A 19,397-nucleotide genomic window follows, 5' to 3' on the forward strand; every position below is an offset into this window, starting at 1 on the left:
TAACAGGGAAGTTTACAGCTTTAAGTGCCTACATCAAAAAAGAGAAAAAACTTCAAATGAACAATTTAACAGTGCATCTTAAAGAACTAGAAAAGCAAGAGCAACCCAAAGCCAGTATTAGTAGATGAAAAAAATAATGAAGATCAGAGCAGAAATAAATCAAATTGAAATGAAAAACAATATGAAAGATCAATAAAACCAAAGTTGATGTTTTGAAAAGTTAACAAACTTGAAAAACTTTTAGTCAAACTAAGAAAAAAAGAGAGAAGACCCAAATAAATAAAATCAGAAATTAAAAAGAAGGCATTATGACTAATCCTGCAGAAATTGAAGGATTGTCACTAGCTACTATGAGCAACTATATGCCAATAAATTTAAAAATCTAGAAGAAATAGACAAATCCATGAATACACACAACCTACCAAGTTTGAACCAGGAAGAAATTCAAAGCCTTAACAGAACAATAACAAGTAACAAAATCAAAGCCATAATAAAAGATCTCCCAGTAAATAAAAGCCAGGGACCTGATTGCTTCCCTGAAGATTTCTACCAAGCATTTAAAGAAAACCTAATACCAATCCTACTCAAACTATTCCAAAAAATAGAGGAGGAGAAAATACTTCCAAACTCATGTTACAAGGCTGATATTACTCTGATACCACAACCAGACAGATACCTCAAAAACAATAAAACTGCAGGCTATTATCTCTGATGAATATTGATGCAAAAATCCTCAACAAAACAGTAGCAAAGTGAATTCAATAATACATTAAAAAGGTCATTCACCATGAACAAGAGTGATTTATTCCTGGGATGCACGGACGGTTCAGCATATGCAAATTGATCGACGTGATATATCATATCAACAGAATGAAGGATAAAAACCATATGATTATTTAAATTGATGCATAAAGAGCATTTGATAAAATTCAACATCCTTTCATGATAAAATTCCTCAAAACTGGGGATAGAAAGAACATATCTCAATATCACAAAATCCATATATTACAGACCCAGAGATGATAATATACTGAATGTGGAAAAACTTAAATTCTTTCCTCTAAGATGTGGAGCACAACAAGGATACTCACTATCAGTACTGCTTCTCAACATAGTACTATGTAAGTATTAGCTAGAGCAATTTGATAAGGGAAAGATATGAAGGACATCCAAATTGAAAAGGGAGGAGTCAAATTGTCCTTGTTTGCAGATGATATTATCTTATATTTGGAAAAACCTAAAGACTCTACAAGAAACTATTGGAACTTATATGCCAATTCAATAACGTTACAGGATACAAAATCAACATACAAAAATCAGTAGCATTTTTATATGTCAACAACAGTGAACAATATAAAAAGGAAATAAAAAAGTAATTTCATTTACAGTAGCCACACTGATTGCTTTGGCTCTCTGTCCACCCCCTCCCAAATCTCATATCAAATTGTAATTTCTAGTGTTGAAGAAGGGACCTGGTGGGAGATGATTGACTAATGGTGGTGGTTTCTAATGGTACACAGCATCATTTCCCCTAGTGCTGTCTCATGATAGAGTTCTTATAAGATCTGGCTGTTCAAAAGTGTGTAGCACTTCTCCCTTCACTCTTTCTCTTTCCTGCCAGCCATGTGAAGATCTGCCTGCTTCCACTTCACCTTCCACCATTATTGTAAGTTTTCTGAGAAGCAGAAGCCTGTACAACCCATGACACTGTAAGCACATTTAAACGTCTTTTCCTTATAAATTACCCATCCTCAGGTAGTTCTTTATAGCAGTGGGATAACAGACTGATATACATACATAAAATTAAATACATAGAGATTAACTTAACAAAAAAGGTGAAGGTATCTACCACAAAAACTATAAAACACTGAAAGTTAAAGAGGACAACCAAAAATGGAAAAATATTTTATCTTAATTGATTGGAAAAAAATCATTATCATTAAAACATCCAGATTAGCCAAAGAAATTGACAGAGTCAATGCAATCTTTCAAAACATCAATGCCGTTCTTCACAGAAATAGAAAAAAAAAATCCTAAAGTTTATATGGAACCACAAAAGACCCAGAATAGCCAAAGCTATCCTAAGCAAAGGGAACAAAACTGGAGAAACCTCATTACATTACCTGACTTCAAATTATACTACAGAGCTATAGTAACGAAAACAGCACAGTACTGGCATAAAAACCGACACACAGACCAATTCATCAGAATAGAGAACCCAGAAAAAAATCCATACCACTACAGTAAACTCATTTTTGACAAAGGTGCCAATAACATACACTAGGGAAAATACAGCATCTTTAATAAACGGTGCTGGGGAAACTGGATATTTATATGCAGAAGAATGAAACTAGATCTCCAGCTCTCACCATACACAAAAATCAAATAAAGATCAATTAAAGACTCAAATATAAGACCTAAACTATGGAAATGCAAGAAAACTTTGGGGAAAATTTTCAGAACATTGATCTGGGCAAAAATTTACTGAGCAATACCCCGCAAGCATAGGCAACCAAAGCAAAAACCGACAAGTAGGATCATATCAAGTTAGAAAGCTTCTTCATAGCAAGGATACAATCAATAAAATGAAGGGATAACCCACAGAATGAAAGAAAATATTTGCAAACTACCCATTTAGGAAGAAATTAATAACCAGAATATATAAGGAGCTTAAAAAACTCTATAGGGGAAAATATCTAATAATTTAAACCATGGGCAAAAGATTTAACTAGGTGTTTCTCAAAGCAGACATACAACTGGCAAACAGGTATAAGAAAAAATGCTCAACATCATTGATCAGAGAATGCAAATTAAAACTACAATAAGATGTCATCTCACCCCAGTTAAAATGATGTATATCCAAATGACAGGCAATAACAAATTACGGCAAGGATGTGGAGAAAAGGAAATCCTTCTACACTGTTGGTGGGGATGTAAATTAGTACAATCACTATGGAGAACAGTTTGGTGTTTCCTTAAAAACCTATACATTGAGCTACCCTCTGATCCAGCAATTCCATGACTGAGTACACACAAAACGATGAAATCCGTATATTGAAGAAATAGCTGCACTCTTATGTTTGTTGCAGCACTTTTTATAATAGCTAAGATTTGGAAGCAACCTAAAAGTTCATCAACAGATGAATTAGTAAAGAAAATGTGATACATATACACAATGGAGTATTATTCAGCCATAACAAAGAATGAGATCCAGTTATTTGCAACAACATGGATGTAACTTGAGACTATTATGTTAAGTAAAATAAGCCAGGCAAAGAAACACAAACATCACATATTTTCACTTATTTGTGGGATCTAAATATCAAATCAATTGAACTCATGGACCTAGTAAAATAATGGCTACCAGAGGCTGGGAAGGGTAGTTGGGGCATGGAGAGGAGGTGAGGATGTGTAATGGGTACAGAATAAATAGAATGGATAAGATCTACTATTTGATAACACAAATAGTGATGACTATAGACAATAATAACTGGATTGTACATTTTAAAATACCATAAAGAGTGTAAATGGATGTTTGTAACTCAAAGGATAAATGACTGAGGGGAGGAATAACCCATTCTCCATGATGCACTCATTTTACATTGAATGCCTGTACTGAAACATCTCATGTACCCCATAAATATATATACCTACTATGTACCCACAAAAATTAAAAATTAAAATTAAAAAGAATTGTGGGAGAGTCAGCTGTAAGAGAAAGGAGCTAGCTCCACTGGCTTGTGTCCTCAAAGGACCTCATATCCTTTTTGGGAGCTTGGGAAACAACAGAATCTAATTACTGATCTATTTTCCCAGCTAACTATGAGTTCCTCAAAAGAAAAGGCCATGTTTGTTTCCTTTGCAATCACAGTGCTATCACAGTTCTTGGCACATATTAATTACTCAACAATGTATGTGAAAGAATGGAAGGTAATAATATAGAATATGAGAGAAAGAGAAAATGGAAATGAAGAATTCAATTGGAATCAAAGAGAGACATAGAACTGCATAAACATATCATACGATGTAGGAATACACTTTAACTTACCACAGACAAAATATAATAAAAAGATGATAAGAACATAAAATGATCAAAAAATTGACTTACATTAAGTCAAACTACATGGTAGGCATTCTATAGAATTATATGAATCTTGACAACTACTCCATAGGGTGTAGTTAATTATGTACATTTTGCAAATGAGGGGACATGTGTAGAGGGACTCAATACCTTGCACAAGCCTCAGTCAAGTTATGTCCAAGAATTAGGCTCTTCCCAGTATAACAATTTTACATCTACATATTTTAAATATATATGGCTGCCAGTATGATAACAGATTATACTGAGAGCCAAAGTATCTGAGAGGTTAGCAAATATATATATATATATATATATATATATATATATATATATATATTCAATTAATCAGCTTTTGTTTAGTGGTACATAGTGGCAGATATGATGTTATGAATGGGAACAAATAAGTATAAAGACTCAATAATTGAAGTTAAAGAGCTGAAAAATCTTACATAACAGAATAAGTATATCTCTAGAAGGGGAAACAAAACACCATTGAAGAGATATTTATTCAATTATTCATTAATTCCTTCATTCAACATTTATTCATTCACTCATCCAAAATTGTATTTGAGTGCCTACAATGTATCAGACACTATGTCAGGGTTAGAAATTATCAGTGAACAAAGCAGATAATATCACTACCTATAAAGAGCTATCATTCTGGAAAAAGGCTGTGGAAAAAACTAAATCAAGAAAGAGAAATAGGATACAGAGCAGGAGCAAAGGCGAAGAAAGAAAAGAACCTAGGTAACAAAGTTAAGGAGATTTTTCCTTCAGTTATATGCAAGTCCTCACCTAAACTTGCACAACAGGAAGAGAGACTGAGTCCTTAAAAGAGCAAGAGTAGCTATACTTACATCAGATGAAATAGACTTCGAGTCAAAACTACAGAGACAAAGAGGGCTATCTTACAATGACAAAGGGCTCAATTCAACAAGATAATATAACAGTTGTAAATATCTATGCACCCAATATTAGAGCACCAAAATATACAAAGCAAACATTAGCAGTCATAAAGAGAGAGATGGACTGCAATACAATAATAGTTGGATATTTCAGCACTCCACTTTAGCAATGGATGAATCATCCAGACAGAAAATCAGTAAGAAACATTGGCATTAAATTACATTTTAGACCAAATGGACCTAACTGACATTTACAGAACACTCTATCTAACAGCTACAGAGTACATATTATTTTCACCAGCAGTACATGGAACATTCTCTAGGATAGACCATACATCCATACATTAGGTGACAAAAATAATACCCTAAAATTTAAAAAAAAATCAAAATTACATCAAATATCTTTTCAGACTACAATAGAATAAAACTAGAAATCAATAACAAGATTAATTCTGGAAACTGAAATAACAGGGAAAATAAATGACATGTTTCTAAATGACCAATGGGTTCGTGAATAAATTAAGAAGAAAATGTAAAAATTGTGAAACAAATAAAAGTGGAAAGACAAGATACCAAACCTACAGTATATAGCAAAAGCAGCACTGAAAAGGAAGTCTACAGCAATAAATACCTATATCAAACAGGTAGACAAACTTCAAATAGCCTAATAATGCACATAAAAGAATTCGAAAAGCAAGAACAAACCAAATCTCAACTTAGTAGAAGAAAATAAACAATAAATATCAAAGGAGAAATATGAAACTAAAAAAAACTACACAATATAAACATTTAGTTTCATGAAAAGATAAATAAAATGGACACATCTTTAACTAAACAAGCTAAGAAAAAAAGGGAAAAGACTCAAATAAATAAAATCAGAGATGAAAAAGAAGGCATTGCAGTTGACACCACAGAAATACAGAGGACAATTGTGAACCACAATATGCCAACAGATTGGGATATCTAGAATAAATGGATAATTTCCTGAATACATATCACCTACCAAGATTGAAACATGATGAAATAGAAAGCCTGAACACACCAATAATGGGTAAAAAGACTGAATCAGTAATAAAAATCCCTCAGCAAAGTCCTGTACCAGATGAATTTACTGTTGAATTCTACTGAACTTTTAAAGAAGACCAGTACCAATTATTCTCAAACAATTCCAAAAAATTTAAGAGAAGTGAATTTTTCCAAACTCATTCTACAAAGCCATCATTACCCTGATACAAAAACCAGACAAAGACACAACAAAAAAGAAAGTACAAGCCATTATCCCTGAGAAATAGAAATGCAAAAATCTTCAACAAAATACTGGCAAACCAAATTCCACAATACATCAAAAAGATTTTTAACTACAATCCATTGGGATTTATCCCAGGGATGCAAGCATGGTTTAATAGCACATCAACAGAATGAAGAATGAAAACAATATGATCATTTCAGTAGATGCTGAAAAAGTATTTGATAAAATTCAACATCCCTTAAGAACAAAAATTCTCAAATTAGTTATATAAGAAACATCTGTCAACACAATAAAGGCTGTATATGACAAACCCACAGCTGATGTCATACTAAACAGGGAAAAATTGAAATCCTTTTCTTCTAAGATATGAAATAAGATAATGTTGCCCACTTTCACATTTTTATTCAACATGGTACTGGAAGTTCTAACCAGAGAAATTAGGCAAGAGAAAGTAATCAAGGGATCCAAATTGGAGAGGAAGAAGTCAAATTGTCCTTGTTTGCAGATAACATAATAATCTATTTAGAAAAACCTGAAGATTCCACTGTGCAGCCTCCTCCCCCCCAAAAAAACCCATAGAAACTGATAAATGAATTTAAGGAAATTTGCAGGATGCAACATCAACATAGAAATATTAGTGGCATATCTATATGCCAATAGTGAACAATCTGAAAAAGAAATAAAAAAGCATTTTTCATTTAAAATACCTACCAAAGAATAAAATACCTATAAATAAATTTAACGAAAGAGTTAAAATATTGTTACAATGAAAAGTATAACACACTGATGAAAGAGATTGAAGAGGACACAAAACAATAAAAAGATATTCCATGTTCATGCTTAGAAGAAACAGTATAGTAGAAATGTCTATACTACCCAAAGTGAACTACAGATTCAATGCAATCCTTATCAAAGTAACAATAACAACCTTCACAGAAGACACATATATTTATGTGTTCATCATGGCACTATTCACAATAGCAAAAACATAGAATCAAGCTAGATGCTCATCGGTGGACTGGATAAAGAAAAGTGTGGTACATATATACCATAAAATACTACACAGCCATAAAAAAGAAAAATCATGTCCTTTGCAGCGACACAGATGCAGCTGGAGGCCATCATCTTAAGCAAATTAATCCAGGAATAGAAAACCAAATACTACAGGTTCTCATTTATATGCAGGAGCTGCACACCAGGTAAACGTGGACATGAAGATCGCAACAACAGACAATGGAGACTACTATCATGGGGGCCATGGGTTGAAAAACTTGCTGTCTGGTACTAGCTCTCTAATTGGGTGGCTGGATCATTTCTACACTAAATCTTAGTGGCATGCAATTTATCCATGTAGAATACTTTGTACCCTCTGGGAAGCTAAAATAAAAGTAAAAAAACAAAAATAGAACAAAATCCTAAAATTCTCATGGAACATAAAAGAACCCAAATAGCCAAACAATCCTGAGCAAAAGAACAATGCCAGAGGCATCAGACTATCTAACTTCAAAATATACTACACAAGTATTTAATTAAAGCAGCATGATTATGGCATAAAAACAGACACATAGACCAGTGGAAGAGAAGAGAGAATCCAGAAATAAGTTCACATATTTGTAGCCATTTATTTTCTACAAAGATTCCAAGAAAATACATTGGGGAAAAGACAGTCTCTAATAAATGGTGCTGGGAAAATATGAGTATTCATATGCAGAAGAAAAAAACTAGATTCCTATTTCTCACCATATAAAAAAGTAAATCATAATGAATTAGAGACCTACATGTCAGAGCTGAAACTATGAAACTACTAGAGAAAAACATTGGAGGAAAACGTTAAGACATTGGTCTGGACAAAGATTTTCTGGATAAGACCTCAAAAACACAGGCAACAAAAGCAAAAACAGACAAGTAAGATTATAACAAGCTAAAAAGCTCCTTCACAGAAAAAGAAACAATTAACAGAGTGAAGAAACTACCTAAAGAATAGGCAAAAATACTTGCAAACTATCCATCCAGCAACAGATGAATAACCAGAATGTAAAGAATTCAAACAATTTGAAAGTAAGAAAACAACCTGTTTTTTAAAATGGGCAAAGAAGGTAAATAGGCATATTCAAAAGAAAATGTACAAATGGCCAATAAGTATATAAAATCCTGTCATTTGCAGAAACATGAATGAACCTGAAGGACATCGTGTTAAATGAAATAAGCAAAGCACAGAAAGAAATATATTGCATGTTCTTGCTCATATGTGGGAGTTTTAAAAGTTGGTCTCATGGAGGTAGAGAATAGAATGCTGATTACCTCAGGCTGGGAAGGGGAAAGGGGAGGGATGAATGAAGAGAAACTGATAAATGGGTATAAAAATACAGTTAGACAGAAAAAATAAATGCTAGTGTTTGACAGCACAATGGGGGACTATAGTTAATGAGAATTTATTGTATACTTCAAAATGGCTAGAAGAGAAGATTTGGAATGTTCCCAACACAAAGAAATACGTGTTTGAGGTGACGGATATCCCACTTACCCAGATTTGATTACACATTGTATGCATGTATTAAAATATCATGTGTACCCCATAAATAGGTACCATTATTATGTATCAATAAAAATGCCTATGCAGAGCATATTTATTCAGTCATTCATTCACTCGTTCATCCATTCATTCATTTATTTGAAATACGCATTTGATTGCCTAGCCTACATACAATGTGCCAGGCACCGTATCAAGGCTCAACATAATCAGTAAATAAAACAGATAATATCGCCACTTTTGAGGAGCTGTCTTGCTAGGAAAAAGGGCTTTGGAAAAAGCTAAAGCAAGAAAGAGCAATAGGTCGCAGGACAGAAACCAAGATGAGGCAAGGGGAATGTCTAGGGAGCAAGCTGAAAGAGACTTTCTCCCTCAGGGACGTGCGAGTCCTCGCCTAAGCTTGCAGGACCTTGAGAGTGACCACCTCCTCGAAGCCTGTGCCATAGGTGCCTGCCTCACTCTGGTCCTAGTCCTGATAGGAAGGCACCTGAAATAGAGGGTTGCCATTTTGCATCTGGTGGTCAAGTAAAGTCTCACTAAGATGTCGCCATTCGAGTAAAATCTTGAGGGAGGGGAAGGGCATAAACCTGAAGGAATCTGGTGAAAGAGTGTTTTAGGCGGAGGGAACAGCAGGGCAAGGCGAGGCAGGATGAGTACCCTGCATATTCATACTTGCGCTGTCATCCACTACATTTCTGTGTGTACATTATACTTCAATAAATGTCTACTTAAAAAATTTAAATGCTTCCCATTTATGTGACTGCCACCAAAGACATGTCAGCTTTGCTGTGTCCCCTGTTCTGCCCAATAGCCCATGATTCACAGCAGTATCCGTGGGGATCTGTTCCTGAAAGTGATAAAGAGGCTGGATCTGAGGTAATAACAGAAAAGTTCAGTGATCAAGAGAGCAGCACAGATAGAGGTCAGAGTGGGAGAGGTGAAGGTGTAGGCCATTACTCAGAGTGGGTGTGGATAAATTAATGATACTTCCATGGAATTTTTCACTCCAACCTGTGTTTGAAAAGTTTCCTCCTCATTCAAAGATACTATAGTAATTTCATTTTTTATTACGTTCACAATAAGACATTAAAGACAATGTTTTGGCTTCAATTCTTTTTCAAAATTTTAGTAGCACAGACAGATCTCATCATTACATCATTGTAGGTTTCTCAGGTACAGGATTTTTTGTATATGCCTGTGGACAACTTGTACTCAGAACCTGCCATTTTGCAGTGGAATTGAGAAGATATTACACAGTGCAGAAACTGAATCATTGTTTTACTAGATGCCAAAATGGTTACCTTAACTACATAATTTAGATCATTAGTTCGTTTTGATTCAGAAAGAGGGAAAGCTGGGGTGGAAGCGACAGTTGTGGCTGAAGATGTTATTGATAATTTTCTTATCTGGTTTGATGATTATATGAGAATTATCGTTGTTCTCAGAAGATCTAAGTTGAAGTATTAAGGTATAAAATTGGATGATATTTGTACTTTTTAAATGGTTCCCAAAAAATAGAATAAGAGGGAGAAAGAGAGACAAAGAAAAAGAGGTATGACATAGTAAAAGATTTATATTTCTTGAATGGGATTGGTGGATACATGAGTAATTATTTTGCTATTCTTTAATGTTTTCTTTTATGTTTCAAAATAAGAACAAAAGAGAGGTGTTTATTAACTTAGTCAAAATCATAAGACACAGTTGAACAAGAATAAAAATACTGAGTAAAGACGTGAAAAGTGTTCAAAGATAATCCATGTTAGTAGGCATGAAATAGTTAAAGGCAAAAGAATAATCTCATTAAGCTATCTGGGGCTGGCTGGACTGGGTCATCGGGACAGAGTTATGATATGTCACTGTTAAGCAGGTAGTAATCAGAAAGTGATGATTGTTTGCACAATAGGATAATTTGCTTGAGGTAGATTTCTGTCTGAACAATTCTCTATCGCTATCACATTCAAGACAAAATTCCTCCCAGTACTACCGTGGAGGAAAGCAAATGCATACAAGCAATTTTGAAGCACATGCACTGGAAGAAAAAGAAACTATTTCTAGATTATATGGCCTAGACTTTAAAAACAAAAATAAATAGTTCGAGGTTAAAGAAAATACAGCCACAACATGACACACTTGAACTCTGAACTTGGAGTAATTGCAGATGGAATAATTGAGTATAAAATCATCGATCCAGCATGATTTACAATGTGACCTTGAAGTAAATCAGCAGATGAACTACTTGGATTCAATGTGAGAGTAGGAAAGGTGGAAGCAGATGCATCGTCTATCTTCTTCCCAATCTCTTTTTCCCCTGCCTCTTTTGGTTCCCATTCCCTCAACCTTCCAATCACTGCCAGTGAGATCAGAGTGACAATATCTATTTGAGTGGTAGATCTTATCAAGAAATGGTGTTATAGCATAGTTTTGTTATTTTATATTTTGACAAATACGTTGCAATGTTTCCATCGCTGCAAAGTAAGTGGAATAATAAAGCTTTTCAAAGTTCATCTAGCTGATTTCCACAGAATACAAGTTTTGTCTATCACATTATTAAAGTTGTTTTTCTCCCTGAGGACATCATCTATTTAAATAGCTGAGAACACATCGATTTTATGTAGTTATTTCTGCATAAAGCAACATGAAGAACTGGTTACACATAATAGAAATATATTAATAGTATACCCACACATATGTATACATACATACACATACATAGACACATAAACATAGATTTTATATTACATTCTAGAGTATAAACTTTCACCTTATCCCATTCCTTTTTTTATTATCAGGAAGAGTAGTGTTGTACTAATTGCTTGACAGTTGTGGTCAAGAATGGGTATCTAATCTTCCAGATAGACAGCCTCTTTTACCCAGTAATGCGGAAGCTAAGGCTAAATAAACAACTGTGAATGTAGAGAGAACTTTAAATAGAAGGGAAATGTACAGAGAAAGGGAGAAATGATGTTACAGTAAGGGAGCAAAGAAAGGTATTAGGTTGCTGATGATGACAAATGCTCTGGAATCTGAGACCCTAACCCCAGTATCTGTAGAGGCCTGAAGAGACATGACCGAACACAACTTGGCTGCTTTTTAGTCAATGGCTTATGTTGAAATGTGTCAATGTGAAAATTAATATGATCAACTGTGTTTTTTTCAAAATGAAAATTAAAAATTTTTAATTAAAATTATAATTAAAATATTATTAGAAATTATAAGTTATCTCCACTGGTAATTTCTCTCAAGCAGCTATATCTACTAAAAGGAAAAGCCAGATACAAAGTCCTATAGCAGCATTATTTAATAATGCTCACGACACAAACCTAGACATACTTAACACTCCAATTTCAGTCAAATATAAATGATTTCTTAGTGGACTCTCTTTGTTCCATCCATTTTTAAGGGTATCTTAGGTCATAATGAGAATGATCATGTTCCGTTTGCCTTGATACTCAATGAATCAATTCTTTGGCCTTTTTGCTCATCCATGGAAAGATCACAGTCATATAAGAAGCTGAAATTGAGCAAGGAGCACTCTAGGGGTTTAAACAGTCCTTTTTTTCTTAAAAGGCACATTTCTAACGCCTTTTAAAACTAAAATTTTATTTCTCCAGTAGATAATTCCAACAAATTAGATGAAATGTCTTGTCTCATAAATGAAAAAGTTAACCACCATGGCACATGTATACCTATGTAACAAACCTGCATGTTCTGCACAGGTACCCCAGAACTTAAAGTATAATAAAAAATAAAAATAAAGTATACAGTGTATAATATGTTTGTCAGTGGACTTTTTTCTATATAAATAAGGTGGCACTTTACTATACAACAATAGGGCATGTGTAAATGAGGAGAAACATTTATGATGTACACCACATTCACCCAACATCTTCAGAATCCTGTCATAATTGGCTGGGTGATGATAGGAGGAAGGAATGGTTATCTCCACTTTCTTACCCCAACCTCTCAACCCAAACCAACATCTTGGAGAAAAGAATTCAAATACAAACTTAAGGGAAAAATAAAGCAGAAGACAGCAGGGAGAGGAGAGAGGGGAAGAAAGAACAGGAGGCCAGTGAAATCAGTCTTCAGTATCCTGTCCCTCACTTCTGTGCCAACGTCTCGGTCCCTATTAAACTCTTTCAGCCTCCTTCACAAATATTGTTTCCTGAACTCTAGATTCTGTTCCCTCAGCATTTTAAAAGTGGATCATTACTTATGATTTTGTTGTGAGCTATTGAAAAAACAAGGCTTAGAAATTGAAATATGCATTTGTAGGAAATGTGCCAGTTCACATAATGAAAGATAGTTGAAAAACATGTGTCCGTGGGATGATAACAGCTTTGAGTTGGCTCCAAGCCCAGCGTTGGCACTTTCTAGCTGAGAGAGCTTAGGGGCAAGTGACTCAATCCCTCTGGGTCTCAGAACCCTCATCTATAAAATGAGGGGATGATAATACCTGCTTTAAAAGGGTTGTTTCAAAGAGTAATTGAAGTGATGTCTGTAAAGTATCAATTGCACTTGCCTAAGAACATATTAACCAATGTTAGTCCCTGATCTCCATTATCTCCCTTTTCTTTTCCAGCGCTTTCTTTTTCTTTACCTTTCCTCCCCTTCCTACCCCTTTTCCGTCCTTTACTACAGCAAGGAAAACAGCAGTGGGTTCTGTATGTGAGACCAGCACACACACCAGGGCCCTGATGTTTGGTTGTATGACATTGCTCGGATTTTATGTGCTGCCCCAGACTCTCTTTGGCTGCACTTGTGTCTTGGGCCCTTGGCTCTCAGCACTGAGAGAATTCTAGATGTTGCTGTTATGACTGCCACTGTAGCCTCAACCACTGCTCCTTCATCTTCTGTCATCTCCAGCTGTCTCTCCCTCCCTTAGAGTGGGCTCTGGGCTCCAGAACTGCCCCTGTTGGACTCATCATAGCAGTAGCCCAGACCAGACCATAGGAGACCCACATAGGCTGTCACTCCTTAACACTGCTTCCAGAATCTGAAGAAGCGCTATCACCAGGCATGGGCTCTGGCTTCTTCGGGAGCTGCCTGAAGGGATCAGGTGATGTAATTTCCTGTGAGCATAAACTTTGGACACATGAAGCAGAAAATAGGATGAAGGGAACACATTCATTCCTCTCCCGTCCTTCCTCCAATATTCTGAATAGCCTGTGCAGTGACCTCTTGAGGCCACATGACTAGTTATCCTCAGTGAAGCAATCTCCTGTTCAGTAATGTGCCACATTGTTTTGTGTTGCTTTTCCCCATCCTTCCATATCTCACTTCCCTTTCCCCCTCATTCTTGTTTCTCTAGGATTGAATCTTCCATGCATGCATTAGTAATTAAGCCTTGCGTAGTTGGTAGGGTTCAAGGGAACCTGAGCTAAGATACTTGTGAACTACATTTTCCAGGATCTCTTGCCAGCTGTCTTCTGTATGGATTTCGTGAAATAGGAGGAACTAATGGGAGGCAGAAGAGAAGGAGAAGAGAAAAGCCAGGTTGCCCTCACTCTCCCACTTCAGGGATAGCTCAGAGGTAGTAGCTGCAAGTTTTCCCTGGGTCCCTCTCTCTCTGGAGTGGGAATAGATGCTGCTGGTGGTCATTTTTGAGTTGACTCAGTACCCCATTTTACTTTTGAAACCATTTTCTTCTCTTAAATTTTCCCTTTTAAACCATCTGACATGGGCTCTTTATTTTTTCTGACTGGACCCTAAGGTAACACACAACAATAAAAAGTATTATTTTATTCATCTGTGTTTGTGGTTTGACCAAAATTATTCTCTTCTTCCACAAGATATATTTTAGGCTATATTTTTTATTTCTAAAAATCAATAACAAAAGAAAACTCGGTTTTTGACTACTTCAAAGGAAATGATCAAAAGAAAGTTCTATGGGTTATCAGAAAAGACATCAAATTATTATTTTAGCAGTTTAAATGATATTTGATATTTAAAATAAGTAACCCTTTCCTAAAGGTTATATTTCCCAGTTAATACAAGCGTATGTCCTACAGTCACCTTGTAAGCTGCCTGTCTCTCTTATTCCTTCACAGTGGCTACTGAGCTGGCTGTATGCATCCTGGGCCCGGTGGCTGGCAAATTAGTGATGTTAGAATGTGCAATTATTTGGTCAAGGGGACTCAAGTTGTATTTGTTTCCATATCTCCCAAGGTGCTTATGAGAAACAAAACAAACATCTCCCCTCACCTCCGCTCCAGGTCGCTGTTGAGAACACGTATATTTTCCTTCTGCAGGGTATACCATATTTCTAAAGTTGGCCTCCAAGAGCTTTCCATTTATGGTGAAAGCTCTGTAATGGCTCAGCAACAACTTCAGGATCTCCTTCTATAACGCTGCATGGGATAGCACAAACATCATGCCAGAAATAGTTCAGTGTCTAGGTGCAGGGACAGAGGCGAACAGCCTGGCCCCAAATGGGGGTAGAACAAAGGCTGCTCTCCTGGACAGTGTAAAGGGGAACACGCATGGTATGTGAGTGCCCATTCACAGCCCCCTGGCAGTCAGAGTAACAAAAATTGTGAAAGAGAGCTTGAAGACAGCGAATCCTTGCAACAATTTGTTTTCTCCTGCCAGGTTTCATGTTTTCCATACACCCTGTAAAACTGAACTTTGTGATTTTAAAAACCTTTTCCCAGTAATTGTCTGCACAGTAGACTCAATGCTACACCCACACTGGAGAGGCAGCCTGAACCAACATATGACATCCTTTGGGTGGCAGAAGTGTATGATCTCAGGGCTTCTCTCCTCTCCCCACCTTATGACTTCAGTCCACAGATACCCTGTTGCTTCCCACAATCCAGAAAGATGATGCAACCAGAATGCCTTGGGCTGGCATCTCACAACAACAGGCAAGGAGAAATTTGGGGCCTCTAAATTTCCGAGATCATACCTTGTATCATCAGCAACCTCATGTGGAAATATTCTACCTAGACAGGAATGAGCCCATACATACAATTTTTATATATTAGTAGACTACTGAAATACTTCTGCATTGATTAGAAGCTAGCAGTGTCTCCGTGTCTTCTGAATGCCCTACACAACCTCAGTCACCCAGTCATGTAGGACAAATCAACCAAATTCTTCCCTTGATCCACCAACTCGAAGATTTACCATAGCCATGGCAGGAGGCCTCCAGTACCCCATAATAGCAAGAGCATGGAGTCTATGCTGATTGACTGGTTGTCATAACAACTACTAAATATTTTTAATATAGCTTCTGCAGAGAAGGCACAACATACTTAAAACCAGGATAATTCATCTCAGAAGTTTGTTTCTTTGTCCAGGCAGCTGGAGTGTCTGAGAATTTGAGTCCACCAGGATAGCTCTTCTCAGCTGCCAAAAGATGCTACAGGTTGCATATCCTGCATTTTCTTTAGTGGGTTGAGATAAGGCTTGTCCAACCTCTGTCTAAAACTTAGCATTATGTGACTAGATTCTTGCCCTGGGCCCCATTCAGTGAGCTTTTCGGAGCACCTCACCTGCATGAGTGGTTTTGCAGCTCCCAAGCAAAGAATGGCATGGTGGCACATCAGCATGGCAGGAGCCAGAGCCTCACGCCTGATCTACCCCAGCTCCAGCTGTGCTGTGAGACATTTATGTGACAGCCTGTCTGTGCCTCAAGATGAATCACAGAAAATTAGGGATGGGAAAGACCTATTAGGTCATCTAATCCATACCCTGCCATTCACAGTCCCTCCTCTATGCTCCATTTCCTAGTGCATCACCCAGTTTGGTTTTAAATAGCCTGGGATACGGAGAGTGTTGCCTCCATGCCTTTCTCATCGAGAAGCCTCTCTAGCACATCCAAGGATCTGATGCTTGTTTATTGTCATTTTCTACGTATAGTGATGTCATAGTTACTCACTTGCCCTACCCCACCCTCCAAATAGCTCCAGAAAATAGTAAGAAAGTGGGGACTCTGCCTTGTATAGAAAAACATGCCAGTTTCAGAAGAATCAAAGGACTTGGTAGAGAAAAGGAAATGATAAGCAGTCTGCATTACCTTATTTCAACTTCTGGTATTTTAGTTATTTGCTTATTTAGCATTGTTCAGCTTCTTTCCTTAACAATAGCTAGAACTATAACTAAGCACTATTACTGGCTTTGGTTTTCACATTTACTTCTGTTTTCGAGTTTTAAAATTTGATTACTCATCCCTTTCCTACCTAGATTGTATTAAAGATTCCAGCCCGTCACTGTGATTCAAGTAAAGACTGTGCAAATGTTCTAAGAGTTTACCTACTTTATTTTCCAATCTTTGTCTTTTCAGTTTTAGCTAAACACAAGAGTCAAAAATTGTAAGCCTGGCACACCCTTTCTGGACAGTCTTGTTTTTAAAATTGTCTGTGTTGTTCTTTACTAACGTCCAGGCAGATGACCTTCTCACAGATCCCAAGCATGAATGCATTTTTGGCTCACCTTAATCTGGCCCTTTAAGCAAGGCTCACTGCACACAGACCGCACCACTCCACTCTTGTTCATCTGGATTTTGTAATCGTCAATGTTCAGTACTCCTTCATGCCAGGTTCCAACATGCACATAGTCATAGCGATTAGCTTCAGTGTACTGCAGATTCATGATATCATACCTACAAAGAACACAACATGCAGGTCTTACAGATTAGATACCTAATGTAGAAAACAGAAAGTTGGTAAGTAGATAATAATAGAATGAAGAGAAAAGCTAGAATCATCTTCCATTCAGCTACTGCCAATATTTTATTTTATTTCCTTCCTTCCCTCCCTCCCTCCCCCCTCCCTTTCTTTCTCTCTCACTCTCTTTCTATCTTGCTCTGTTGCCAGGCTGGAGTGCAGTGGAGCTGATCTCAGCTCACTGGAATCTCTGCCTCCTGGGTTCAAGCAATCTGCCGCAGCCTCTGGAGTAGCTAGAACTACTTAATTAGATCCCATTTGTCTATTTTGGCTTTTGTTGCCAATGCTTTTGGTGTTTTAGTCATGAAGTCCTTGCCTATGCCTACTTCCTGAATGGTTTTGCCCAGGTTTTCTTCTAGGGTTTTTTGATGTTAGGTCTTATGTTTAAGTATTTAATTCATCTGGAGTTAATTTTAGTGTAAGTTGTCAGGAAGGGGTCCAGTTTCTGCTTTCTGTACATGGCTGGCCAGTTTTCCCAACATCGTTAATTAAACAGAGAATCCTTTCCCCATTGCTTGTTTCTTCTGCACAGCAAAATAAACAATCATTAGAGTGAACCGGCAACCAACGGTTGACAGAATGGGAAAAAATTTTTGCAATCTATCCATCTGACAAAAGACTTACATCCAAAATCTACAAAGAACTAAAACAGATTTACAAGAAAAAAAGCAAACAAACCCATTCAAAAGTGGGCAAAAGATATGAACAGACACTTTTCAAAAGAAGACATATTCGAGGCCAACAAACATATGAAAAAATGCTTATCATCACTGGTCACTAGAGAAATGCAAATCAAAACTACATTAAGATACCATCTCATGCCAGTTAGAATGGCGATCATTAAAACATCTGGAGTCAACAGATGCTGGAGAGGATGTGGAGAATTAGGAACACTTTACACTGTTGGTGGGAGTGTAAATTAGTTCAACCATTGTGGAAGACAGTGTGGTGATTCCTCAAGGACCTAGAAATAGAAATTCCATTTGACCCAGCAATCTCATTACTGAGTATATGTCCAAAGGATTTTAAATCATTCTATTATGAGGACACATGCACATACATGTATGTTCATCGCAGCACTGTTCACAATAGCAAAGACTTGTGAACATGGCACATATACACCATGGAATATGTGAGTATGGCACATATACACCATGGAATACTATGCAGCCATAAAAAAAACAATGAGTTTGTGTCCTTTGTAGGGACATGGATGAACCTACAAACCATAATTCTCAGCAAACTGACACAAGAACAGAAAATCAAACACCACATGTTCTCACTCATAGGCAGGTGTTGAACAATGAGAACACATGGACACAGGGAAGGGAACATCACACAATGAAGTCTGTGGCGGGGGGAACTAAGAGAGGGACAGTTGGGGGTAGGGAGTTGGAGAGGGATAACATGGGGAGAAATGCCAGATATAGGTGATGGGGATGGAGGCAGCAAACCACATAGCCATGTATGTACCTATGCAAAAATCCTACATGTTCTTTACATGTACCCCAGAACCTAAAATGCACTAATATATATATTTTTTTAAAAAAGGAGGAAATAAAATTACATTCACTTTTAACCAAAAAAAAAAAAGAAAGAAAAGAAAAAAAAAGAACTGCAGGCACATGCCACCATGCTCAGCTAATTTTATATTTTTGGTAGAGACCAGATTTCACCATATTGGCCAGGATGGTCTCAGTTTCCTGACCTTGTGATCTGCACTCCTTGGCCTCCCAAAGTGCTGAACATGCACACCTGGCCTATTTTAGTTTATTTCTTATGTTTCCTCTGATCATCCAAAATGTGTATATTCCAATCTTCAATCTCTGTGTATCATGTATATTCACTAAAAAATAAATTACTCTTGTACTTTTCTCTCTCCTTATCCTCCAAAAAAAATCCTGTGTTTGCTGAGTTGATCATGTCCTTCAAATTATTATTTACTAGGTTATTCTTTGAATAA

The 19,397-nt window shown here is 36.6% G+C and overlaps 1 protein-coding gene across 7 annotated transcripts in view; it reads right to left on the reverse strand.

Annotated features, from left to right (window-relative positions):
* The window catches only part of GRM1 (glutamate metabotropic receptor 1), a 417,120-nt gene that overhangs the window by 58,566 nt on the left and 339,157 nt on the right, over positions 1-19,397 (reverse strand). For all 7 annotated transcript variants that reach the window (XM_074397312.1, XM_074397314.1, XM_010337527.3 and 4 more), the window contains one exon: positions 17,202-17,370. In XM_074397312.1, coding sequence (XP_074253413.1) covers positions 17,202-17,370 — 169 coding nt within the window. The remainder of the gene's footprint in view (positions 1-17,201; positions 17,371-19,397) is intronic.

This window comes from Saimiri boliviensis, chromosome 4, assembly GCF_048565385.1.
Source record: "Saimiri boliviensis isolate mSaiBol1 chromosome 4, mSaiBol1.pri, whole genome shotgun sequence".
NCBI lineage: Eukaryota > Metazoa > Chordata > Mammalia > Primates > Cebidae > Saimiri > Saimiri boliviensis.